The sequence below is a fragment of the Lithobates pipiens genome, unplaced genomic scaffold, assembly GCF_037356315.1.
Source record: "Lithobates pipiens isolate NorthernLeopardFrog02 unplaced genomic scaffold, aLitPip1_a1.2 Scaffold_41, whole genome shotgun sequence".
Taxonomy (NCBI): Eukaryota; Metazoa; Chordata; class Amphibia; order Anura; family Ranidae; genus Lithobates; species Lithobates pipiens.
The window spans coordinates 8,022,594-8,048,716 of NW_027507861.1; the positions used below are offsets into that span (position 1 = coordinate 8,022,594).

At 47.5% G+C, this 26,123-nt stretch overlaps 1 protein-coding gene across 1 annotated transcript; it reads right to left on the reverse strand.

Annotated features, from left to right (window-relative positions):
- Positions 1–14,193: 14,193 nt before the first annotated feature.
- LOC143956778 (olfactory receptor 52K1-like) lies at positions 14,194–15,235 on the reverse strand. Its single transcript, XM_077466956.1, has one exon. The coding sequence runs from the start codon at positions 15,217–15,219 to the stop codon at positions 14,194–14,196; it is 1,026 nt and encodes a 341-aa protein (XP_077323082.1). The 5' UTR covers positions 15,220–15,235.
- Positions 15,236–26,123: the final 10,888 nt, after the last annotated feature.

The window sequence follows — 26,123 nt, forward strand, 5'->3', positions numbered from 1 at the left end:
TCTGTGATGTTCCCACCGGATTTCCATCTGATAATTGGTGTCTGTGTTGGTCCCCAGGTACCCCCAGCAGCACGGCAATGACCATGATCCACCCCACCCCACCTCATACCTTCCCAGCAACACTGGTGGGAATTGTCAGGATTATAATAACCAGTTCAGCTCCTGTACTGGTACACCCCCTATAGACCGGAGCAATTTTTATATTTCTATATATGTGCCTTTTTTTGGGGGCAATTACACATGATAACAAAGTAATATTCAATTTTTTTATTTGTTTTCTTTTTCTGTTAATAAAAAAAATATATTTTATTTTCTTAATTTGTCCCAGATAAAATGACACTAAAATAATGTTTCTGAAAAAAAAAAATGTCAAAGTTATTTTCAAATTCTCAAAACACAATTTATTAAATCTTTTTCCTTTTATGGAACACTGAACACTGAACAAAATAAAAAACAAACAAATGAAAAGGAAAAAAATATATATTAATGGTAGAAAAAGAAAGAAAAGAACAAAAAAAAACCAAAAACATTAAAATATACACAAAATATAATAGCTAAATAACGATAAAAATAATAATAATAAAATATTCAAATATAATATAAGGTCATATATCATAAATAATATTCAACAATAATTGAAATAACATTTTACAAATAATAAAATATAGTAGATAAAGGGAGAAGGGGAAGAAGTTAAACAAGGTAAACTAATGCCGTCGGACTTGAGTCTGTCGAATAGATTTGAAACATGTTTTATTTCTAGGTCTGTCAGATTTTTGGGGAAATAAAAGTCCGCTGGAGCCCACACACGATCGAATTGTCCGACGGATTCCGGTCCGCCGGACCAAGTCTGACGAGAAGTTCGGTCCTGTGTACGCGGCATTAGGCATGATAAAAACTTTACTAGGAATATGTTTAATTGCTTTTGTATTACTTATACGTGTACATTTTATTTTCTTAGTTTGTCCCATATAAAATGATACTAAAATAATGTTTCTGAAAAAAAATAAACATGGCAAAGTTATTAGCATATGAAAAGCAGACTTTTTTTCTTTTTAAGATTGTTTCCTTTTATGGAAAAAAGGGAGAAAATATATCAATGGTAGGAAAAAAAAAAAAAGAAAAAAAAAACATTATTATTAATAATAATAATAATAATAATTTGAATATTTTGATTATTATTATTATTATCAATGGTAGGAAAAAAAAGAAAAAAAAACATTAATAATAATAATAATAATTTGAATATTTTGTTTATTATTATTATTATTATTATTATTATTATTGTTTTTTTTTTTTTCTTTTTTTCCTACCATTGATAATAATAATAATAATAATAATAATAATAATAATAATAATAATCAAAATATTCAAATTATTATTATTATTATTATTATTATTAATAATAATAATGTTTTTTTTTCTACCATTGATATATTTTCTTCCTTTTCCTTTCTTTTGTTTTATATTAAATAATAATAATAATAATATTAATATGTATTATATAATAATAATAATAATAATAATAAAAATATTCAAATTTTTATTTTATTATTATTATTATTATTATTATTATTATTATTATTATTATTATTATTATTATAATAATAATTATTATTATTATTATTTATAATAATAATAATAATAAAAATATTCAAATTTTTATTTTATTATTATTATTATTATTATTATTATTATTATTATTATTATTAATGTTTTTTTTTCCTTTTCTTTTTTTTCCTACCATTGATATATTTTCTTCCTTTTTCTTTCTTTTGTTTTATATTAAATAATAATAATAATAATATTAATATAATAATATGTATTATATAATAATAATAATAATAATAATACAAATATTCAAATTTTTATTATATTATTATTATTATTAATATTATTATTATTAATGTTTTTTTTTTTCTTTTTTTTCCTACCATTGATATATTTTCTTCCTTTTTCTTTCTTTTATTTTATATTAAATAATAATAATAATATTAATATAATAATATGTATTATATAATAATAATAATAATAATAATACTCATAATAATAATAATAATCAAAATATTCAAATTATTATTCTTCAAGATTTATATAGCGCAAACAGTTTGCACAGCGCTTTACAACATGGGGGCAGTTACAATAATACAATACAGGAGGGATTGGAGGGCCCTGATCCTGAGAGCTTACAATCTAGAAGGGAGGGTCAAGTGGAACAAAATGTAATAGCTGTGGGGGGGGGGGGGGGTGAGTTGATGGAAAAAATGATAATCCAGTTGTTAGGTGGGGGTAGGGTAGGCTTCTCTGAAGAGAAGGGTTTTCAGGGATCGTCTAAAAGCAAATCGAGTAGGAGATAAGCGGACAGATTGGGGTAAGGAGTTCCAAAGGATTAGGGAGGTTCTGGAAAAGTCCTGGAGGCGAGTATGGGAGGAGGTGATGAGGGAGCTAGAGAGCAGGAGGTCTTGAGAGGAACGAAGAGGACGAGTAGGTTGGTATTTAGAGACGAGGCCAGTGATGTAGCTGGGGGCAGAGTTGTGGACGGCTTTGTAGGTAATTGTTAGTATTTTGAATTTAATTCTTTGGCTGAGCGGAAGCCGGTGGAGGGATTGGCAGAGAGGAGTAGCAGACACCAAGCGATTGGTAAGGTGGAGGAGTCTGGCAGCGGCATTCATAATGGATTGAAGAGGTGCTAGACTATGTAGAGATGAGCCAATGAGGAGGGAGTTGCAGTAGTCGGGGTGAGAGATGACCACCGGCGAGTGAATTAAGAGCTTTGTGATGTCACTGGTTAGAAAGGGGCGTATTTTGTAGATGATGCGGAGGTTGAGGTGGCAGGATTTGGACAGTGATTGGACGTGGGGCTTAAAGGAGAGTTCAGAGTCCAGGACTACACCTAGAACCTTGGCATGCGGGGGATGGGCTTATAGTTGTGCCAAATATTTTGACAGTGAGATCGGGGGAAGGGGCACCTGGGGGAGGATGAATTACAAGTTGGGTTTTGGATAGATTGAGTGTGAGGAAGTGATGTGACATCCAGACTGATAGATCTGATAGTAAATTAGTGATAAGTGAGGAGACGGAGGGAGGGAGCTGAGGGGTAGAGAAATAGATTTGGGTGTCGCCAGCATAGAGGTGGTATTGGAAGCCATGGGGGGCCATCAGCTGACCCAGGGAGGAGGTGTAGATTGAAAATAGGAGAGGTCCAAGAAAAGAACCTTGGGGGACCCCAAAAGAGAAATAAAGAGGAGAGGAGGAAGTAGAGTTGTGAGAAACGTTAAAGGTGCGATGGATAAGTAGGAAGAGAACCAGCGAAGAGTACAGTCACGGAGACCAAAGGCGTGGAGTTTTTTTGAGGAGGAGGGGGTGGTCAACCATATCGAAGGCAGCAGAGAGGTCCAGGAAGAGGAGTACAGAATTGTGTCCTTTGGTTTTGGCCGTTAGTAGATCGTTTGTTCGTTATAGAAGAGCAGATTCTGTGGAGCGTTGAGGACGAAATCCAGACTGAAGGGGATCAAAAAGGCCATTATCAGCGAGGAGGACGCTCAAGGAGTTGGGATAAAAAGGGGAGCGAGGAGATGAGGCTTAGGTTGTTAGGATTGGATGGGTCCAGTGAGGGCTTTTTAAGTATGGGGCCTGACAATTCCTTGTTTTAGAGAGTTGGGGAAGATGCCAGAGGAGAGGGAGAGATTGAAGTCATGGGTTAGAGAGCATAGAATAGAGCCAGAGGTAGACATGTGCAAAAGGAAAAAAATGGTTTAGTTTAGTTTCGTTTTAATTAGTTAATTAATTAATTTCATTTAGTTATATTCGTTAAATTCGTTTTCTGATTTCGTTTCATTTTCTACTGAATTCAAAAAATCGGTCGCATTCGAAAATATTTCAACCAAATTCGAAAATATTTCTACCGGATTCGAAATGATTTCAACCGCATTGGAAACTATTTCAACTGGATTCGAAAATATTTTGCAACCTGACTTTAGGGCCATGTATCTCGGGGTCACTTGGTGCTAGAAACCCCAGATGTTGTAGTGCTAGGTCTACTGTGTTTACATACCTAATTTGGTGTTTCTAGCTATAAGTGGCCCCGAGATATGTGGCCCCAAAGTCAGGTCGCAAAATGTCATTCTCTGCTGCAGAAAAGTACTTGGCATATTGGTGGCAGGTGACGTGGCAAGTGGACAATCCACAACTTGGCCATGTGGCACTCGTGGCCGGCCATGTGGCACTCGTGGCAGGTCACGAGACACTCGTGGCAGGTGTCGTGGCAAGTGGACAATACACAACTTGTGGCAGGTGACGTGGCAAGTGGACAATCCACAACTTGTGGCAGGTGTCGTGGCAAGTGGACAATACACAACTTGTGGACGGTGTCGTGGCAAGTGGACAATACACAACTTGTGGCAGGTGTCGTGGCAAGTGGACAATACACAACTTGTGGCAGGTGACGTGGCAAGTGGACAATACACAACTTGTGGCAGGTGACGTGGCAAGTGGACAATCCACAACTTGTGGCAGGTGTCGTGGCAAGTGGACAATACACAACTTGTGGACGGTGTCGTGGCAAGTGGACAATACACAACTTGTGGCAGGTGTCGTGGCAAGTGGACAATACACAACTTGTGGCAGGTGACGTGGCAAGTGGACAATCCACAACTTGGCCATGTGGCACTCGTGGCCGGCCACGTGACACTCGTGGCAGGTGTCGTGGCAAGTGGACAATACACAACTTGTGGCAGGTGACGTGGCAAGTGGACAATACACAACTTGTGGCAGGTGACGTGGCAAGTGGACAAATACAATACAAAACTTGTGGCTAGTGGACAATGACAAGTATGAGAAGTTGATGTGACAGATGTATATAAGTAAGTAACTAACCATCTTCCAAAATGTCTAATTCAAATAGAAAAGATTAGAACAGAATAGAAAAAATATATAATATAATAGAATAAAATAGAAAGAATCTACAACCATCTTCTGAAATTCGAATTTGAATAGAATAAATTTGAATTTCGAATAGTATGAATTAAAAAATTTTAATTAATTAATTTAAAATTTGGATAGAAAAGATTATAATAAAATAGAAAATAGACTAGAAAAACGATAGAACAGAACAGAATAGAATATATTATATTTTATTCTGTTCTGTTCTATTGTTTTTCTAGTCTATTCTTTTATATTCTTTTAAAATCGAAATCATTATATACTCAATTTGAATTTCGGAAGATGGTTATATATATATATATATTTCTTTCCGACATTCGAATTTCGTATAGAATGAATTTGAATAGAAAAGATTAGAATAGAAATAGAGAATAGACTAGAAAAATAGAACAGAATAGAATATAGATACTATCTATTTCATTTAAAAATTTTTTTGCAGATTACCATTTGTTTTAATAAGATATCCTGCAGACTATTAGTATCTATTTTGTTTTCTCACCAGAGCTCCTGTAGACTATTAGCATCTATTTCTTTTTTTAGCAGATCTTCTGTAGACTATTAACAGCCATTTCACTTCTTTTTTTGCAGATCTCCTGCAGACTGTTAGAATCAATTTCATTTTTCTTTTTTGCAGATTACTATTTATTTCCATCAAATCTCCTGCAGTATATTAACATCTATTTCATTTTTTTGCAGATCTCCTGCAGACTATTAGCATCTATTTCATTTTTATTTTTTTGCATTAGAACAGCCATTTCCTTTAGTTTAGCATATCTCCTGCAGACTATTAGCATGTATTTCATTTTTTTTTTTGCAGATTACTATTTATTTCTATCAGATCTCCTGCAGACTATTAGCATTTATATAATTTTTTTGCAGATCTCCTGCAGACTATTAGTATCTATTTAATTTTCTCATCAGATCTGCAGACTATAAGCATCTATTTATTTTTTGCCGGTCTCCTGCAGACTATTAGCAGCCATTTCCTTGTGTGTAGAGATATAAGCGGTGATGTCTTTCTTGTTGTCTCTTCCTCATACCATTCCTCCATTCATAAATGAAATAGATGCTAATAGTCTGCAGGAGATCTGCTGAAATAAAGGAAATGGCTGCTCTAATGCAAAATAAGAAAATAAAAATGAAATAGATGCTAATAGTCTGCAGGAGATCTGCAAAAAAATGAAATAGATGTTAATATACTGCAGGAGATCTGATGGAAATAAATAGTAATCTGCAAAAAAAAAATAATGAAATTGATTCTAACAGTCCGCAGGAGATCAGCAAAAAAAAAAAAAAAAAAAGTGAAATGGCTGTTAATAGTCTACAGGAGATCTGCTAAAAAAAAGAAATAGATGCTAATAGTCTGCAGGAGATCTGGTGAGAAAACAAAATAGATACCAATAGTCTGCAGAAGATCTGCAAAAAAATGAAATAGATGCTAATAGTCTAATAGTAACAAATAGTAATCTGCAAAAGAAATTAAAAATGAAATAGATAGTATCTATATTCTCTTCTGTTCTACTGTTTTTCTAGTCGTGGGGTTCCCCTTAAATATCCATACCAGACCCTTCAGGTCTGGTATGGATATTAAGGGGAACCCCGCCCATGGGGTTCCCCCTAAAAATCCATACTAGACCCTTTTTCCGAGCACGCAACCTGGCAGGCCACAGGAAAAGAGGGGGGACGAGAGAGCGCCCCCCCCCAAACCGTACCAGGCCACATGCCCTCAACTTTGGGAGGATGCTTTGGGGTCCTCCCCAAAGCACCATGTACCCATGTTGATGAGGACAAGGGCCTCATCCCCACAACCCTCGCCGGTGGTTGTGGGGATCTGTGGGCGGGGGGGCTTATCAGAATCTGGAAGCCCCCTTTAACAAGGGGACCCCCAGATCCTGGCCTCCCCTGTTTGAAATGATAAGGGGGTACAAAAGTACCCCTACCATTTCACAAAGAAAGTGTAAAAGAATGTTAAATAAGACAAACACACTTTTGAAAAATTCCTTTATTAAAAATAAAAAAAAGATTCCAGCGGTGGTAATCCACTCTTGCTATCCAGTGACGGATGATCATCTCTTCGGGGTCCAGCGATGGCTGATCTGATCCAGCTCAGCGCATCCATCCATCTTCTGTCTCCACGGAGGAGACACTGCGGGGATCCCGGCGACCTGATGTTTGTTATATGCGGAGGGCGGGGCCACCCGTCACCTGACCCCACCCCCTCTGACGCGATTGGGGAAGCCGGGCTTCCCCAATGACGTGTGGGTGACCCCGCCCACCTCTGATGTAACGGAAACCTGCGTTACATCGGAGGGGGGCAGGGTCACCCATACGTCATTTGGGAAGCCCGGCTTCCCTCACTAGCATCAGAGGGGGGGGGGGGTCAGGTGACGGGTGACCCCGCCCTCCGCATATAACAAACATCAGGTCGCCGGGATCCCCGCAGTGTCTCCTCCATGGAGACAGAAGATGGATGGATGCGCTGCGCTGGATCAGATCAGCCATCGCTGGACCCCAGAGAGATGATCATCCGTCACTGGATAGCAAGAGTGGATTACCGCCGCTGGAATCTTTTTTTATTTTTAATAAAGGAATTTTTCAAAAGTGTGTTCGTCTTATTTAACTATTTTTTACACTTTCTTTGTGAAATGGTAGGGGTACTTTTGTACCCCCTTACCATTTCAAAGGGGGGGGCGGGATCTGGGGGTCCCCTTGTTAAAGGGGGCTTCCAGATTCTGATAAGCCACTGACCCCCACAACCACCGGCCAGGGTTGTGGGGATGAGGCCCTTGTCCTCATCAACATGGGGACAAGGTGCTTTGAGGGGTCACAGACCCCCAAAGCATCCTCCCAATGTTGAGGGCATGTGGCCTGGTACGGTTCAGGAGGGGGGGGGCGCTCTCTCGTCCTCCCCTCTTTTCCTGCAGCCTGCCAGGTTGCGTGCTCGGATAAAGGGTCTGGTATGGATATTTAGGGGGACCCCCACGCCTTTTTTTTTTTATTTGACGCAGGGTTCCCCTTAATATCCATACCAGACCTGAAGGGCCTGGTAATTGAATTTGGGGGAACCCCCACGCTTTATTTTTTATTTTTTTTATCAATGACTTTCAATGAGTGTTCTCTGTATTACGGGGAGCCGACAATTCATTATAGCCGCGAGTGATTTTAAATGACTTTTTTTCCTGCAGAAATGACACTTTGTGCAGGGACAGTTCTAAGCACGGGAAACATGCGCCCCTTTAAAGGCATACTATAGACACCCCCCAGGTATGAAATTTAAAGGAATATTACACTTTTATTGTTTCACTTTAATCATTATTAAAATCACTGCTCCCGAAAAAACGGACGTTTTTAAAACTTTTTTTGCATTGATCCATGTCCCCTGGGGCAGGACCCGGGTCCCCAAACACTTTTTATGACAATAACTTGCATATTAGCCTTTAAAATTAGCACTTTAGATTTCTCCCATAGACTTGTATAGGGTGTTCCTCGGCTTTTCGAATTTGCCGCGAGCACCCCAAATTGTTCACTGTTCGCCGAATAGGCGAACAGGTAATGTTCGAGTCGAACATGAGTTCGACTCAACTCGAAGCTCATCCCTAGATGCCAGTCTCTGCCATCAGTGACACCAATCAGTGCTCATCAGTGACACCAAGCAGTGCTGCCTTCCAGTTCCCATCAGTGCGGTATATTAGTGCCTCCTCATCAGTGCCCATCAGTGAAGGAGAAAAATTACTTATTTGCAACATTTTATGACACAAATTTTATGTATTTTTATTAAAGAAATTAGAAAAAAATAAAGGTGAGGTGATTAAATACCACCAAAAGAAAAATCTATTTGTGTGAAAAAAAAATAATAAAAATGTACAGTGTTTACATGACCGCGTAATTGTCATTCAAAGTGTGACAGCGCTGAAATCTGAAAATTAGCATGGGCAGGAAGGGGTTGAAAGGGGTTAAAGCTTTGAAAAGCCCAAAAGTGACTGGCACCCAATGTCTGTTAAAAAGTCCCACTCAGCTCTGGGGTAAGTGCTAGCTTGGTTTCAGGGCTGGGCTCTGCCCTTCCTTCTCTGAGCTGGCCGCTCAGCTGTCGGCTAATTTTCAGCTCCTATCTCTCCATGCTGACTCACCTGTTGATGAAATCCTGCTCGTCAGTCCTGCCTACTTAAGCCGTCCAGCCCAGATGATCTCGGCCTTCGCCTTGGTCACATCTCTAGAGACGTTCTCCTGGGTTCCTGTTAAAGACTTGCTTGGCTGTCATTCCTTCTGGCTCCAGATCCTGCTTGCTGTTCTACTACGCTCATCTCCGGCTCCCTGATGTTTTGGCTTGTCTGACTATCCCTTCTGGTTCCTAAACTCTGGTTATGTTTTAACTACGTTTACTACGTTTACTCTACCGCGTTGAGGATCATTGAAGGCACTGACCAAATTTTCTTCGTATCACCGTGGCCGCACGTGGTCCCCAGTTGCGGTCCCCAGTTGCGGTCCCCAGTCGCTGCACGCCGACACGAGGACCATACCACTCTGCACCTTCCCACGCTGATACCCAAACCTCAGTTAACTGGCACCACCCGAGGATCCCATACCGTGATGGTTCTCCACTTATGCCATATTGGTCTTACTTTTGAATGCCTCCAAAGATTCCCCAACCGCTACCCCTTACCCCAATAACCAACATACATACAGTCAAACCAAAATATTAGGGCGGGAGGGTGGGAGCTCCTTCTTCCTCCAGTGACCTGTGACTGAACCACCGGACCCAGGCCCCTCCTACCCTCGGCAATAAATTTACTGAAGCCACCCCCTACCCTGGCCAGCTACACTCCCCCAAATTTAACCCCTATAACTGCTGTTTTTTGCTCTGATACCCTGTCCTGCCAGCCCTGCGCCAAAGCCTGCGCCTTGCTGGGGGGCTTCTCTTTGTCTTTTTTTTCTGACTCCGGGTCTTTCCTTTTTTCTGACTCCGTTCCACCATCCAGCCCCGCTGTCAGCAGTGAGTCAAGTTCTATTCTATTCTTCTGTTGTGGATTTATTTATAAATTATTTTTACCGGCCCGCCAATTTGTGTAAAATATGTAATGGGGCCCTCAAAGTAAAAAGTTTGGAGACCCCTGGTCTAGAAGAAAACCAATTAACCCCCTAAAGAGGGCCAATCATGTCCCTTATGCTATCACCGAAGGGACTTCCCAGTGCCCTCATATCTTTGCAGATAATTTAGAACATTTTAACACAATTAATGAAATTCCACCCACAAAACCAGACGTACATGTGAGCATAAATCAGTGTTTCTCAACTCCAGTCCTCAAGGCGCCCCAACAGGTCATGTTTTCAGGATTTCCCTCAGATGACACGGCTGTGGTAATTACTAAGGCAGTGGAACTGATCAAATCACCTGTGCAAATCAATAGAAAACCTGAAAACATGACCTGTTGGGGCGCCTTGAGGACTGGAGCTGAGAAACACTGGCATAAATGCATGTGTTGGGTGAAGCGATGTGCGCAATCGATGATTGTGCTACACTTATTAGGCGCCACCGCACACATTGGAACCAGGCTGTACGACGCCGCCATTCATGATTATCTCCAAACTGATGACCTGTAAAGCGCTTACACCACCCCCTATGGACAATGTCAGGTACAGAGAGATGGGTCATCGCTTCCCGAAATGTTAATGCTCGACGTGTTTGGCATCTATCTGCTCGATAGAATTGTGTGCAAATATGGGTTTGATAAAACAGTTGTGCTAATATTGTGTGACATAGAAAATATTGGAGCTACCACCATTTTATTCCACAGGGTCTCTGCTTTCAGAGAATATACAATGTGTGTGTGTGTGGGGGGGGAGGAATGGGTTACAGATCCAAAATAGCTAAAAAGTTACAAGGGAAAGGACACCCCAAATATTATTTTGGATTCAGTTTTTTTTTTTTTGCATCTTGTTAATTAATGAATAAAAAAATATTAATTGCATGATTTTTTAAAACAATTTCACTTTACAGCTTTCTTCACGTGTATAAAACTTGTGCACAATACTGTATATTTTTGTTTTATTGCTCACTGAATGTAATGAATATAGGGGAAAAAAAACCTCTACATTCCAAAATCCATTGGTGAAGCGATCGATGTCAGCCTCCGGAGATCTGGTCAATGTCTTCAATGTTGTGACTGAACCGATCCCACGCTCCAATTGAGTGCTTCCGTCAGTATACCGCTTCCTAAGTCTGAATATAGATATCAGATATTCCAACCGCTCACAAGCACAAAACAAGACGAGACTTGCTTAGCTGCTCAACATGGACTGCTTTATTAGAACCAAAATGCCAAGTATTTATAATACAGTAGAAGACTTAAACCTAACCTAATTAGCGTGAGCTAATTATCTAAATCAACACTCAGACTAGTTGACTGAGAGATAAGACTTTTCGGCTCCTAGCTCACTAACAATTCAATAAACATTACCATAAACATCAACACAGGGTTAATTAGCCCAAACAACAATGTGTGGAATACGATTACAAGCCAGACTAGACTAATTTACATTATACAAGACAACAGACGGGTGGCTGGAGTTGATGACATTAGCATCTGACAGTGTGTGTCCCAACAGCATGAGACAACACACATTATATATACATATATACAGCATTGAATCTGACTAGCACAGATTATAGTGGGGTTCTCATCCCCCCTGTGCCCCTTAAAATCCAGGGCCCATAATCAGTCTGCAAGAGGCTCGCATTCAGTCCTCTCAAAAAGCCTGTGTCCCGGCTAGGTCTGTCACAAATGTCTTCTCTGTTCAGCTGCTAATCAGGTAAAAGTTCTAATTGTGGAACTAAATTAAGTCAGAGGCCTGGGGGAGGGAGGGGGAGGGGGGACCTCCTGACCGCTGACTGTTTAACAAGCACAGGATCCTTAGAGGGCCGGCCCCCGAGGAGTCCCAGAATAATGCAGAGCTCTCGATCAGCAAATGAATGATGCAAAGCTGTGAGCGGGGACAGAGCACTGTCCAGGGGGAAACAGCGGCCTCCCCGCAGCCTTCGTTACACTGGCTGAGGCTGGAAAGGGACGTCCATCTTGTTGGATAAATTGTGAGGAGGATCCTCGGGGGAGGGAGGGAGGCAGAGCAATGATGATAATTAGACCATTGTGTCCTGCAAGAGATTATCAGTTTTCATTTGGCTTTCATTCTGCCTAAAAAATAATAAAGTTGGAGAAAACTCTCAAAAAACACCAACAATTGTGAGACTGGGCTTTAACCCTTCAGTACTCTTGACAAAAAAATAAAAAAGTTTTAAACACACATACACTAAATGCAATTGTTTATGATACACGGCAAATTTTCACCTTCCCACCAAGCCCTGGTGTCCCTTTAAATGAATTCATACACTGGGGTGTGGGTGGGGTGTAGGTGGGGTGCAGCATGGGGTGTAGGTGGGGTGCACCATGGGATGTACATGGTGTGCAGTGTGAGGTGTAGGTGTGTTGCACCATGGGGTGTAGGTGGGGTGCAGTGTGAGGTGTAGGTGGGGTGCACCATTGGGGTGTAGGTGGGGTGCACCATGGGGTGTAGGTGGGGTGTGGGTGGGTTGTAGGTGGGTTGCACCATGGGGTGTAGGTGGGTTGCACAATGGGGTGTAGGTGGGGTGCAGCTTGGGGTGTAGGTGGGGTGCAGCTTGGGGTGTAGGTGGGGTGCAGCTTGGGGTGTAGGTGGGTTGCACCATGGGGTGTAGGTGGAGTGCAGCATGGGGTGTAGGTGGGGTGCAGCATGGGGTGTAGGTGGGTTGCACCATGGGGTGTAGGTGGGGTGCACCATGGGGTGTAGGTGGGGTGCAGCATGGGGTGTTGTCAGAGAAATTATACTTTTTATGTCATCTATGAACACTGTTATTTGATATTAATATAGTTTTTTTTGGTATAGCTTAGTTATAATAAAATGCTTAGACTTGCATCATTTGGAAACTCAGGATGTTTGCAAAACGCCCAGGGAGTTTCTAGTCCGTATCCTGTATAACAATTGTGAATGTGTAACTGTAACGGACATTTCCACCTTTCCTGCCATTGTTCAGAATAAAGTTGAAAATACATATGACTGGACACTTCTGTAACAGGAAAGGGGGGTGTCCGAGGCATATAAAAGAAGGACGCTGCAATATTAAACCAGAAATGAGGGATCTGAACATGTAATGCAACTCATTTCTCTTGCATATGCAATAAATGTTATATTGCTTCGAGGACGGTCATAGGCGGTAATTTATTTCCGTAACAGGTGTAGGTGGGGTGCATCATGGGGTGTAGGCGGGGTGCAGCATGGGGTGTAGGTGGGGTGCACCATGGGATGTAGGTGGGGTGCAGTATGGGGTGTAGGTGCGTTGCACCATGGGGTGTAGGTGGGGTGTGGGTGGGATGTAGGTGGGGTGCACCATGGGGTGTAGGTGGGGTGTGGGTGGGGTGTAGGTGGGTTGCACCATGGGGTGTGGGTGGGGTGTAGGTGTGATGCACAATGGGGTGTAGGTGGGGTGTGGGTGGGGTGTAGGTGGGTTTCACAATGGGGTGTGGGTGGGGTGTAGGTGGGTTGCACCATGGGGTGTAGGTGGGGTGCAGCATGGTGTGTAGGTGGGGTGTGGGTGGGGTGTAGGTGGGGTGCACCATGGGGTGTAGTTGGAGTGCAGCATGGGGTGTAGGTGGGTTGCACCATGGGGTGTAGGTGGGGTGCAGCATGGTGTGTAGGTGGGGTGTGGGTGGGGTGTAGGTGGGGTGCACCATGGGGTGCACCATGGGGTGTAGGTGGGGTGCACCATGAGGTGTAGGCGGGGTGCACCATGGGGTGTAGGTGGGATGCAGCATGGGGTGTAGGTGGGGTGCAGCATGGGGTGTAGGGGGTGCACCATGGGGTGTAGGCGGGGTGCAGCATGGGGTGTAGGATGGGTGCACCATGGGGTGTAGGTGGGTTGCACCATGGGGTGTAGGTGAGGTGCACCATGGGGTGTAGATGGGGTGTAGGCGGGGTGCACCATGGGGTGTAGGTGGGGTGCACCATGGGGTGTAGGTGGGGCGTAGGGGGGTAGACCATGGGGTGTAGGTGGCGTGTAGGTGGGGTGTAGGTGGGGTGCACCATGAGGTGTAGGTGGGGTGTAGGGGGGTGCACCATGGGGTGTAGGTGGGGTGTGGGTGGGGTGTGGGTGGGGTGTAGGTGGGGTGTAGGTGGGGTGCAGCGTGAGGTGTAGCTGAGCCAGTCCAATGGTTAATTATCTCACATCTACCTAGACATAAATCCTTGAGACCCCCCTTTCCACTTACATAAACCTGATTGCCCTAGAAGTAAACTCGGGATAACTGAATTGTATTTTTTCCACGTTTTGGCCACGCAGCTCCGGATCTCTTTTATCCCGATTCCATAGACAACGGGGTTGAGAGCAGCTGGAACCAGCAGGTAGATGGCATTGAAGAGGTTCTTGATGTCGTAAGAAAGGTGCGTATGCATTCTGTACACGATGGAGGCGAGGAGGGAGCAGACGTAGATGAGCGTGGCGGTCACCACGTGGCAGATACAGGTGTGTAAGGCCTTGCGGCGCGCTTTGCCGGCGATAATTACCATGACGGTGTGTAGAATGCTGAAGTAGGACACTAGAAGGAAGCCGACATCGGTTATAGTAATAAAACTCTTGATGATGAGCCCCAGGAGCTGAACCTTGGAGATGTCGGTGCAGGCGAGGCTCAGAAGCCCCATGTTCTCACAAACAAAATTCACAATGATGTTGGATCTGCAGAAACGGATGCTGGAAGTCAATGTGACGGTTGGAACGGTGAAAAGCGCACTCCGCGCCGCCGCCGCGACAACCAACTGAACTATGAGGGTTTTGGTCATGATATTGTTGTATAGCAGAGGCTTACGGATCGCTACGAACCTATCCAGGGCCATCATCAGGACCACGCCCGATTCAAACCCACCTAAAAAGTAAATAAAAAACATCTGACTGAGGCAGCCAATCAGAGAGATCCGGTTCATGTCCAAAGATAAACCGACAAGAAATTTCGGCAAGACGGATGTTGTGGAGGAAATATTACCAATGAAAAGGACGGACATGAGGAAGAACATGGGTGAGTGGAGCTTCGGTTCAATGAAGATCTGATGAAGGACGAGAAGGTTTCCGGCCAGGATTGTTATATAAATAAACAAAAACGGAAGAACCAACAATTTTCTGTATCTTATCATTCCTGGAAAGCCGAAGAGAACAAATTCATTGTAGAAAATGCCGGTTCGGTTTTGGCTCAGGCCTTCCATCTTGGAACCACTGACCAGCCAGTCTGGAGGGTGAACGGAATAAAAGGAGATAATGAATAAAAACAATAGGATCTCTAAGGCTTCAGTAGGCTTTAAAATAAAGATAAAAATTGGACAAATGACCAACTTTTGGTGAAAACGCATTGATGGCAACAGAGAAGCTCCAGTTGTGGATTTACCTGGATCACCACCCATTGGAGTGACTCTATATGCAGTGAACAAGCAAACAAGTGCAATATGTTTTTTATTGGTTGGTGAAGTTTGAGTTTTGGATATCTGAGGTTTAGAGCAGTAGCATTGCTATGGGGGTGTGCGGACCACACCCAGGTGACAACCACCAAAGGGGTGACACAGTGGCATCACTAGGGTTGGTGTCACCTGGTGCAGTAAAACATGGTGTCACCCCCCCCCCCCACCCCCAATATTTTTTTTTCCCATGCAACACAGAGGCCGAGATCTGCATCGTGTATAGCATGCTGAGGCAAAAAGTGGGTGTGGTCAAACTTTACATTGGGAGGAGCTTTAGAGGCATGGTTAAACAAAATCCAGGTTTTGGATATGTGCGGGGGGGGGGGGGTACTTTGGGATCGGAGAGGACTTGTGCTAGAAGGTGAGGTGTGGGAAGTGGTGTATAGAATGTGCTGAGGGTGCTCCGGGAGGGTAGAGGACTTTTGCTAAAAGGTGGGTTGGGGTGTGGGGTCGAGCATGTGCTGGGGGCGTGCTCTGGGAGGGTAGAGGACTTGTGCTAGAAGGTGAGGTAGGGGCATTGAGTATGTGCTGGGGGGGCGCTCTGGGAGGTTAGAGGACTTGTGCTAGAAGGTGAGGTGGGAGGTTGAGTATGTGTTGGGGGGTGGCGCTCTGGGAGGTTAGAGAACTTGTGCTAGAAGGTGAGGTGGGAGGTTGAGTATGTGCTGGGGGGGTCCTCTGGGAGGATAGAGGACTTGTGCTAGAAGGTGAGGTGGGGGGTTGAGTATGTGTTGGGGGGTGGCGCTCTGGGAGGATAGAGGACTTGTGCTAGAAGGTGAGGTGGGGGGGTTGAGTATGTGCTGGGGGGGCGCTCTGGGAGGATAGAGGACTTGTGCTAGAAGGTGAGGTGGGGGGTTGAGTATGTGCTGGGGGGGTCCTCTGGGAGGATAGAGGACTTGTGCTAGAAGGTGAGGTGCAGGGTTGAGTATGTGCTGGGGGGGTCCTCTGGGAGGGTAGAGGACTTGTTCTAGAAGGTGAGGTGGGGGGTTGAGTATGTGCTGGGGGGGTGCTCTGGGAGGTTAGAGGACTTGTGCTAGAAGGTGAGGTGGGAGGTTGAGTATGTGTTGGGGGGTGGCGCTCTGGGAGGATAGAGGACTTGTGCTAGAAGGTGAGGTGGGGGGTTGAGTATGTGCTGGGGGGGTCCTCTGGGAGGGTAGAGGACTTGTGCTAGAAGGTGAGGTGGGGGGTTGAGTATGTGTTGGGGGGGGGCGCTCTGGGAGGTTAGAGGACTTGTGCTAGAAGGTGAGGTGGGAGGTTGAGTATGTGTTGGGGGGTGGCGCTCTGGGAGGATAGAGGACTTGTGCTAGAAGGTGAGGTGGGGGGTTGAGTATGTGCTGGGGGGGTGCTCTGGGAGGGTAGAGGACTTGTGCTAGAAGGTGAGGTGGGGGGTTGAGTATGTGCTGGGGGGGTCCTCTGGGAGGGTAGAGGACTTGTGCTAGAAGGTGAGGTGGGGGGTTGAGTATGTGCTGGGGGGGCGCTCTGGGAGGATAGAGGACTTGTGCTAGAAGGTGAGGTGGGGGGTTGAGTATGTGCTGGGGGGGTCCTCTGGGAGGGTAGAGGACTTGTTCTAGAAGGTGAGGTGGGGGGTTGAGTATGTGCTGGGGGGGTGCTCTGGGAGGTTAGAGGACTTGTGCTAGAAGGTGAGGTGGGAGGTTGAGTATGTGTTGGGGGGTGGCGCTCTGGGAGGATAGAGGACTTGTGCTAGAAGGTGAGGTGGGGGGTTGAGTATGTGCTGGGGGGGTCCTCTGGGAGGGTAGAGGACTTGTGCTAGAAGGTGAGGTGGGGGGTTGAGTATGTGTTGGGGGGTGGCGCTCTGGGAGGATAGAGGACTTGTGCTAGAAGGTGAGGTGGGGGGTTGAGTATGTGCTGGGGGGGTGCTCTGGGAGGGTAGAGGACTTGTGCTAGAAGGTGAGGTGGGGGGTTGAGTATGTGCTGGGGGGGTCCTCTGGGAGGGTAGAGGACTTGTGCTAGAAGGTGAGGTGGGGGGGTTGAGTATGTGCTGGGGGGGCGCTCTGGGAGGATAGAGGACTTGTGCTAGAAGGTGAGGTGGGGGGTTGAGTATGTGCTGGGGGGGTCCTCTGGGAGGGTAGAGGACTTGTTCTAGAAGGTGAGGTGGGGGGTTGAGTATGTGCTGGGGGGGTGCTCTGGGAGGTTAGAGGACTTGTGCTAGAAGGTGAGGTGGGAGGTTGAGTATGTGTTGGGGGGTGGCGCTCTGGGAGGATAGAGGACTTGTGCTAGAAGGTGAGGTGGGGGGTTGAGTATGTGCTGGGGGGGTCCTCTGGGAGGGTAGAGGACTTGTGCTAGAAGGTGAGGTGGGGGGTTGAGTATGTGTTGGGGGGGGCGCTCTGGGAGGTTAGAGGACTTGTGCTAGAAGGTGAGGTGGGAGGTTGAGTATGTGTTGGGGGGTGGCGCTCTGGGAGGATAGAGGACTTGTGCTAGAAGGTGAGGTGGGGGGTTGAGTATGTGCTGGGGGGGCGCTCTGGGAGGATAGAGGACTTGTGCTAGAAGGTGAGGTGGGAGGTTGAGTATGTGTTGGGGGGTGGCGCTCTGGGAGGATAGAGGACTTGTGCTAGAAGGTGAGGTGGGGGGTTGAGTATGTGCTGGGGGGGTCCTCTGGGAGGGTAGAGGACTTGTTCTAGAAGGTGAGGTGGGGGGTTGAGTATGTGCTGGGGGGGTGCTCTGGGAGGTTAGAGGACTTGTGCTAGAAGGTGAGGTGGGAGGTTGAGTATGTGTTGGGGGGTGGCGCTCTGGGAGGATAGAGGACTTGTGCTAGAAGGTGAGGTGGGGGGTTGAGTATGTGCTGGGGGGGGTCCTCTGGGAGGGTAGAGGACTTGTGCTAGAAGGTGAGGTGGGGGGTTGAGTATGTGTTGGGGGGGGGCGCTCTGGGAGGTTAGAGGACTTGTGCTAGAAGGTGAGGTGGGAGGTTGAGTATGTGTTGGGGGGTGGCGCTCTGGGAGGATAGAGGACTTGTGCTAGAAGGTGAGGTGGGGGGTTGAGTATGTGCTGGGGGGGGTGCTCTGGGAGGGTAGAGGACTTGTGCTAGAAGGTGAGGTGGGGGGGTTGAGTATGTGCTGGGGGGGCGCTCTGGGAGGATAGAGGACTTGTGCTAGAAGGTGAGGTGGGGGGTTGAGTATGTGCTGGGGGGGTCCTCTGGGAGGGTAGAGGACTTGTTCTAGAAGGTGAGGTGGGGGGTTGAGTATGTGCTGGGGGGGTGCTCTGGGAGGTTAGAGGACTTGTGCTAGAAGGTGAGGTGGGAGGTTGAGTATGTGCTGGGGGGGCGCTCTGGGAGGATAGAGGACTTGTGCTAGAAGGTGAGGTGGGGGGTTGAGTATGTGCTGGGGGGGTCCTCTGGGAGGGTAGAGGACTTGTGCTAGAAGGTGAGGTGGGGGGTTGAGTATGTGTTGGGGGGGGGCGCTCTGGGAGGTTAGAGGACTTGTGCTAGAAGGTGAGGTGGGAGGTTGAGTATGTGTTGGGGGGTGGCGCTCTGGGAGGATAGAGGACTTGTGCTAGAAGGTGAGGTGGGGGGGTTGAGTATGTGCTGGGGGGGTGCTCTGGGAGGGTAGAGGACTTGTGCTAGAAGGTGAGGTGGGGGGTTGAGTATGTGCTGGGGGGGTCCTCTGGGAGGGTAGAGGACTTGTGCTAGAAGGTGAGGTGGGGGGGTTGAGTATGTGCTGGGGGGGCGCTCTGGGAGGATAGAGGACTTGTGCTAGAAGGTGAGGTGGGGGGTTGAGTATGTGCTGGGGGGGTCCTCTGGGAGGGTAGAGGACTTGTTCTAGAAGGTGAGGTGGGGGGTTGAGTATGTGCTGGGGGGGTGCTCTGGGAGGTTAGAGGACTTGTGCTAGAAGGTGAGGTGGGAGGTTGAGTATGTGTTGGGGGGTGGCGCTCTGGGAGGATAGAGGACTTGTGCTAGAAGGTGAGGTGGGGGGTTGAGTATGTGCTGGGGGGGCGCTCTGGGAGGATAGAGGACTTGTGCTAGAAGGTGAGGTGGGGGGTTGAGTATGTGCTGGGGGGGCGCTCTGGGAGGATAGAGGACTTGTGCTAGAAAGTGAGGTGGGGGGTTGAGTATGTGCTGGGGGAGTGCTCTGGGAGGGTAGAGGACTTGTGCTAGAAGGTGAGGTGGGGGGTTGAGTATGTGCTGGGGGGGCGCTCTGGGAGGATAGAGGACTTGTGCTAGAAGGTGAGGTGGGAGGTTGAGTATGTGTTGGGGGGTGGCGCTCTGGGAGGATAGAGGACTTGTGCTAGAAGGTGAGGTGGGGGGTTGAGTATGTGCTGGGGGGGTCCTCTGGGAGGGTAGAGGACTTGTTCTAGAAGGTGAGGTGGGGGGTTGAGTATGTGCTGGGGGGGTGCTCTGGGAGGTTAGAGGACTTGTGCTAGAAGGTGAGGTGGGAGGTTGAGTATGTGTTGGGGGGTGGCGCTCTGGGAGGATAGAGGACTTGTGCTAGAAGGTGAGGTGGGGGGTTGAGTATGTGCTGGGGGGGGTCCTCTGGGAGGGTAGAGGACTTGTGCTAGAAGGTGAGGTGGGGGGTTGAGTATGTGTTGGGGGGGGGCGCTCTGGGAGGTTAGAGGACTTGTGCTAGAAGGTGAGGTGGGAGGTTGAGTATGTGTTGGGGGGTGGCGCTCTGGGAGGATAGAGGACTTGTGCTAGAAGGTGAGGTGGGGGGTTGAGTATGTGCTGGGGGGGTGCTCTGGGAGGGTAGAGGACTTGTGCTAGAAGGTGAGGTGGGGGGGTTGAGTATGTGCTGGGGGGGCGCTCTGGGAGGATAGAGGACTTGTGCTAGAAGGTGAGGTGGGGGGTTGAGTATGTGCTGGGGGGGTCCTCTGGGAGGGTAGAGGACTTGTTCTAGAAGGTGAGGTGGGGGGTTGAGTATGTGCTGGGGGGGTGCTCTGGGAGGTTAGAGGACTTGTGCTAGAAGGTGAGGTGGGAGGTTGAGTATGTGCTGGGGGGGCGCTCTGGGAGGATAGAGGACTTGTGCTAGAAGGTGAGGTGGGGGGTTGAGTATGTGCTGGGGGGGTCCTCTGGGAGGGTAGAGGACTTGTGCTAGAAGGTGAGGTGGGGGGTTGAGTATGTGTTGGGGGGGGGCGCTCTGGGAGGTTAGAGGACTTGTGCTAGAAGGTGAGGTGGGAGGTTGAGTATGTGTTGGGGGGTGGCGCTCTGGGAGGATAGAGGACTTGTGCTAGAAGGTGAGGTGGGGGGGTTGAGTATGTGCTGGGGGGGTGCTCTGGGAGGGTAGAGGACTTGTGCTAGAAGGTGAGGTGGGGGGTTGAGTATGTGCTGGGGGGGTCCTCTGGGAGGGTAGAGGACTTGTGCTAGAAGGTGAGGTGGGGGGGTTGAGTATGTGCTGGGGGGGCGCTCTGGGAGGATAGAGGACTTGTGCTAGAAGGTGAGGTGGGGGGTTGAGTATGTGCTGGGGGGGTCCTCTGGGAGGGTAGAGGACTTGTTCTAGAAGGTGAGGTGGGGGGTTGAGTATGTGCTGGGGGGGTGCTCTGGGAGGTTAGAGGACTTGTGCTAGAAGGTGAGGTGGGAGGTTGAGTATGTGTTGGGGGGTGGCGCTCTGGGAGGATAGAGGACTTGTGCTAGAAGGTGAGGTGGGGGGTTGAGTATGTGCTGGGGGGGCGCTCTGGGAGGATAGAGGACTTGTGCTAGAAGGTGAGGTGGGGGGTTGAGTATGTGCTGGGGGGGCGCTCTGGGAGGATAGAGGACTTGTGCTAGAAAGTGAGGTGGGGGGTTGAGTATGTGCTGGGGGAGTGCTCTGGGAGGGTAGAGGACTTGTGCTAGAAGGTGAGGTGGGGGGTTGAGTATGTGCTGGGGGGGGCTCTGGGAGGGTAGAGGACTTGTGCTAGAAGGTGAGGTGGGGGGGTTGAGTATGTGCTGGGGGGGACGCTCTGGGAGGATAGAGGACTTGTGCTAGAAGGTGAGGTGGGGGGTTGAGTATGTGCTGGGGGGGTGCTCTGGGGGGGTAGAGGACTTGTGCTAGAAGGTGGGGTAGGGGGGCTCAGTATGTGCTGGGGGGCATTCTGGGAGGGTAGAGGACTTTTACTAGAAGGTGAGGTGGAGGGGCTGATATGTACTGGGGGGGCACATTGGGATGGGAGAGGACTTGTAATAGAGGATAGGTTGGAGGGGCGGTTGGATATATGCTGGGCTGTGCTTTGGGAGTAAAGAGGACTTTTGCTAGAAGGTGAGGTGTGGGAGGTGGAGTATAGAATGTGCTGGGGGTGCTCTGGGAGGGCAGAGGACTTTTGCTAGAAGGTGGGTTGGGGTGTGGGGTCTAGTATGTGCTGGGGGTGCTCTGGGAGGGGAGAGGACTTGTGCTAGAAGGTGAGGTAGGGGGGCTGAGTATGTGCTGGGGGTGCTCTGGGAGGGGAGAGGACTTGTTCTAGATGGTGAGGTGGAGAGGTTGATATGTACTGGGGGGGCACGTTGGGATGGGAGTGGACTTGTAATAGAAGATAGTTTGGAGGGGGGGTTGGATATATGCTGGGGGGTGCTTTGGGAGTAGAGAGGACTTGTGCTAGAAGGTGGGGGGATTTTAAATGCACTCCCCCTCCTAGCACAAGTCCTCTCCCCTCCCAAAGCACCTCCATTACATATCCTCTTACCCTCGACCCCTCAAATCACTACTCCATGGATACACCGTTTTTTTACCTGCCTCGCTCCACTCCACTTCCCGGTTACTGTGTCCCCCTCCCCTGTAGCTCTCCATTCATAGTAAGCTCACCGCAGTCCTCAGATCAGCGCGGCTCATGTAGTCTTGTCCCTCCTCCCTGGCTCCTCCTCCTATCTGTGCACAATGTCCGAGCTGAAGAGGAGGAGGAGGCGTCCGCTCTGCCCTGTGTACAAGCAGCCAGACAGGTAGAAAGATATGCCAGCTGCCACAGAGGAGCCGACAGCAGCGTGTGGAACCCCGGACACTGATGGGAGGCAGATGTCCCCTGCCCCAATGCCAGTGCACCCCTGGCAGACCAGTGCATCCTTTTTACAGGGCATCGCCACCCTGCCCCTTGGCCCAGTGCACCCCTGGTGTCATCCCTTTGGCAGGTGTCACCTGGGTGCGGACCCCACCCCCATAACTACAGAACTGGGGGGACACCGGGGTGGACTGGGTCACAGACTCCTCCCATGTACATAAGTATCGCAGGCTCCTCCCATGTGCATAAGTATCACAGAAAAGTAAGTACACCCCTCAGTGACATTTGTGTAAATCTTTTCTTCTCTCTTTTCATGTGACAACACTGAAGAAATGACACTTGTCTAAACCGCTGCCAGCAAAAGTCAGTACACCCCTAAGTGAAAATGAATAAATTGGGCCCAATTAGCCATTTTCCCTCCCCCGGTGTCATGTGACTTGTTAGTGTAACAAGGTCTCAGGTGTGAATGGGGAGCAGGTGTGTTAAATTTGGTGTTATCGCTCTCACTCTCTCATACTGGTCACTGGAAGTTCAACATGGCACCTCATTGCAAAGAACTCAAAAAAAAAAGAATTGTTGCTCTACATAAAGATGGCCTAGGCTATAAGAAGATTGCCAAGACCCTGAAACTGAGCTGCAGCACGGTGGCCAAGACCATACAGCGGTATAACAGGACAGGTTCCCCTCAGAACAGGCCTCGCCATGGTCCACCAGTTGAGGTCACGTACAAAGACAAGTGTGTCTTGTCTACAGTCAGGCATGGTGGTGGGGGTGTCATGGTCTGGGGCTGCATGAGTGCTGCCGGCACTGGGGGGCTACAGATCATTGAGGGGACCATGAATGCCAACATGTACTGTGACATACTGAAGCAGAGCATGATCCCCTCCCTTCAGAGACTGGACCGCAGGGCAGTATTCCAACATGATAACCACCCCAAACACGCCTCCAACACCACCACTGCCTTGCTAAAGAAGCTGAGGGTAAAGGTGATGGACTGGCCAAGCATGTCTCCAGACCTAAACCCTATTGGTCATCTGTGGGGCATCCTCAGAGGGAAGGTGGAGGAGGAGAAGGTCTCCAACATCCACCAGCTCCGTGATGTGGTCACGGAGGAGTGGAATAGGATTCCAGTGGCCACCTGTGAAGCTCTGCTGACCTCCATGCCCAAGAGGGTGAAGGTGGTGCTGGAAAATAATGGCGGCCACACAAAATATTCACACTTTGGGCCCAATCTGGATATTTTCACTTAGGGGTGTACTGACTTTTGTTGCCAGCGGTTTAGACATTAATGGCTGTGTGTTGAGTTATTTTGAGGGGACAGGAAATTTACACTGTTATACAAGCTGTACACTCACTACTTTACATTGTAGACAAGTGTCATTTCTTCAGTGTTGTCACATGAAAAGAGAGAAGGAATGTCACTGAGGGGGTGTACTTACTTTTGGGAAATACAGTAAGTATCACAGTCTTTGCCATGAGTCCACCTGTGGTAAATTACGTTGATTGGACATGATTTGGAAAGGCACACACCTGTCTATAGAAGGTCCTACAGGTAACAGTGCATGTCAGAGCACAATCCAAGCCATGAAGTCCAAGGAATTGTCTGTAGACCTCGGAGACAGGATTGTATGGAGGCACAGATCGGGGGAAGGGTACAGAAACATTTCTGCAGCATTGAAGGCCCCAATGAGCTCAGTGGCCTCCATCATCCGTAAATGGAAGAAGTTTGGAACCACCAGGACTCTTCCTAGAATGGGCAACCCGGCCAAACTGAACAATCGGGGAAGAAGGGTCTTAGTCAGGGAGGTGACCAAGAACCCGATGGTCTCTCTGACAGAGCTCCAGCGTTTCTCTGTGGAGAGAGGAGAACCTTCCAGAAGAATAACCATGTTTGCAGCCCTCCACCAATCAGGCCTGTACGGTAGAGTGGTCAGACGGAAGCCCCTCCTCAGTAAAAGGCACATGACAACCCGTCTGGAGTTTGCCAAAAGGCACCTGAAGGACTCTCACACCATGAGAAACAAAATTCTCCGGTCTGATGAAACAAAGATTGAACTCTTTGGCCTGAATGGCAAACGTCATGTCTGGAGGAAACCAGGCACCGCTCATCACCTGGCCAATTCTGCCCCTACTGTGAAGCATGGTGGTGGCGGCAGCATCATGATGTGGGGATGTTTTTCAGCTGCAGGAACTGGGAGACTAGTCAGTATTGAGGGAAAGATGAATGCAGCAATTTACAGAGACACCCTTGATAAAAAAAAAACCTTCTCCAGAGTGCTCTGGACCTCAGACTGGGGCGAAGGTTCATCTTCCAACAGGACAACCACCCTAACCACTCAGCCAAGGTAAGAAAGGAGTGACTACGGGACCACTCTGTGAACGTCCTTGAGTGGCCCAGCCAGAGCCCGGACTTGAACCCGATTGGACATCTCTGGAGATCATTAGAAAGAACAATTTTGTTGAAAATGATGGACTTTGTAGGAATAACACACAAGTTTTTTTTTTTTTTAAAATAAGTTTTTAACAAAATTTATTTACAAAGTAAAAGATACTAAATGCAAAAAACATACAGAGATTTGCATAAAACACTAATTGCCTCAGAGCATAAAGATTACACTCAACGTAGTCTACTTAAATCATGCATTGATCGAAAATTTGAATAATTACACTTAGATATAGCAGATAATAATCTGACATAAAAAAAATCAATAATATAGACAGTGTATCATAGATGATCGAAATTGCCCTACACGTTACGCTTTGTACAAACGCTTCATCAGGGGCTTTTGGCGTTTTATTCCCTAATACGGGATACGAGCGCGGGATAGTGATATAGACCTTGGTATACAGCCAAGGACAGGAAAGATTGAAGATACTTCTTGATCCTTGTTAGGATAGTGATCTAATAATTAGTAAGTTGAGGTGGTCATTGCTTTTAAATTTACCCGAGGTTCTCCAAGAGTATTAAACTACAAGCTGTACACAGCGGCCCCTATACAACGTGGTGCTGTCTTCGAGCGGGGGAACGTGTTAAACCTGGATCTTCGAGACTACGGTGGTCTTCTATCAGCAAAAGATTTGAACTTTTTTACGTTTTCGGGAACATCCTGGGACTGACTGTACTTGTAGTTTAATACTCTTGGAGAACCCCCGGTTACATCTGGTAACACAGATAAATGACTGGAGGTAGTGGCGTAACTAGAACCTTCAGGGCCCCGATGCAAGAAACCATGAAGGGCCCCCCTGAACCCCAGCCAGGGCCCTTCCCTCCGAGTCTGGCGGTGGAACTCCAGGGCATGGTCACAGGTATGACCTTTGTGAGCCCTGTAGTTCCACCACTGGTATCAGTAGTTTTTTTATTTTTTATTTTATTTTTAGGTGCCCCATTGGGGGACTGTCCCTAGGCAGGATGGGGTCCCCGTCCCCAGAAGAGAAGAGGTCCTTTTCTCCAGGGGGAGATGGAGGGGGTATGTAATGGTGTGTGGGGGATGGGGTCCTCTCACTCACCATGACCTGTAGGCCGCGCACTCATCCATGTTGGCCTGGGCTCCATCCAGTGTGCTGGACGGGCGATCAGCATATCTCCCAGAAAGACCTTTCATCATCTGTGTATGACGGGGGAGGAGGGGGGCTGGCAGACAAGTCTGCAGTGTCCTCCGGGGGGCTCTCATAGGGCTGCCCTGCATCTGTGTGCTTAAAGTTTGTTTACCCGGGAGAAGTATGCAGGACTCAGGGGGGGACGGGACTCT

Coding starts and splice junctions, on each gene's coding strand:
- LOC143956778 (XM_077466956.1), bottom strand. CDS start 15,219: ATGGAAGGCCTGAGCCAAAACCGAACCGGCATTTTCTACAATGAATTT.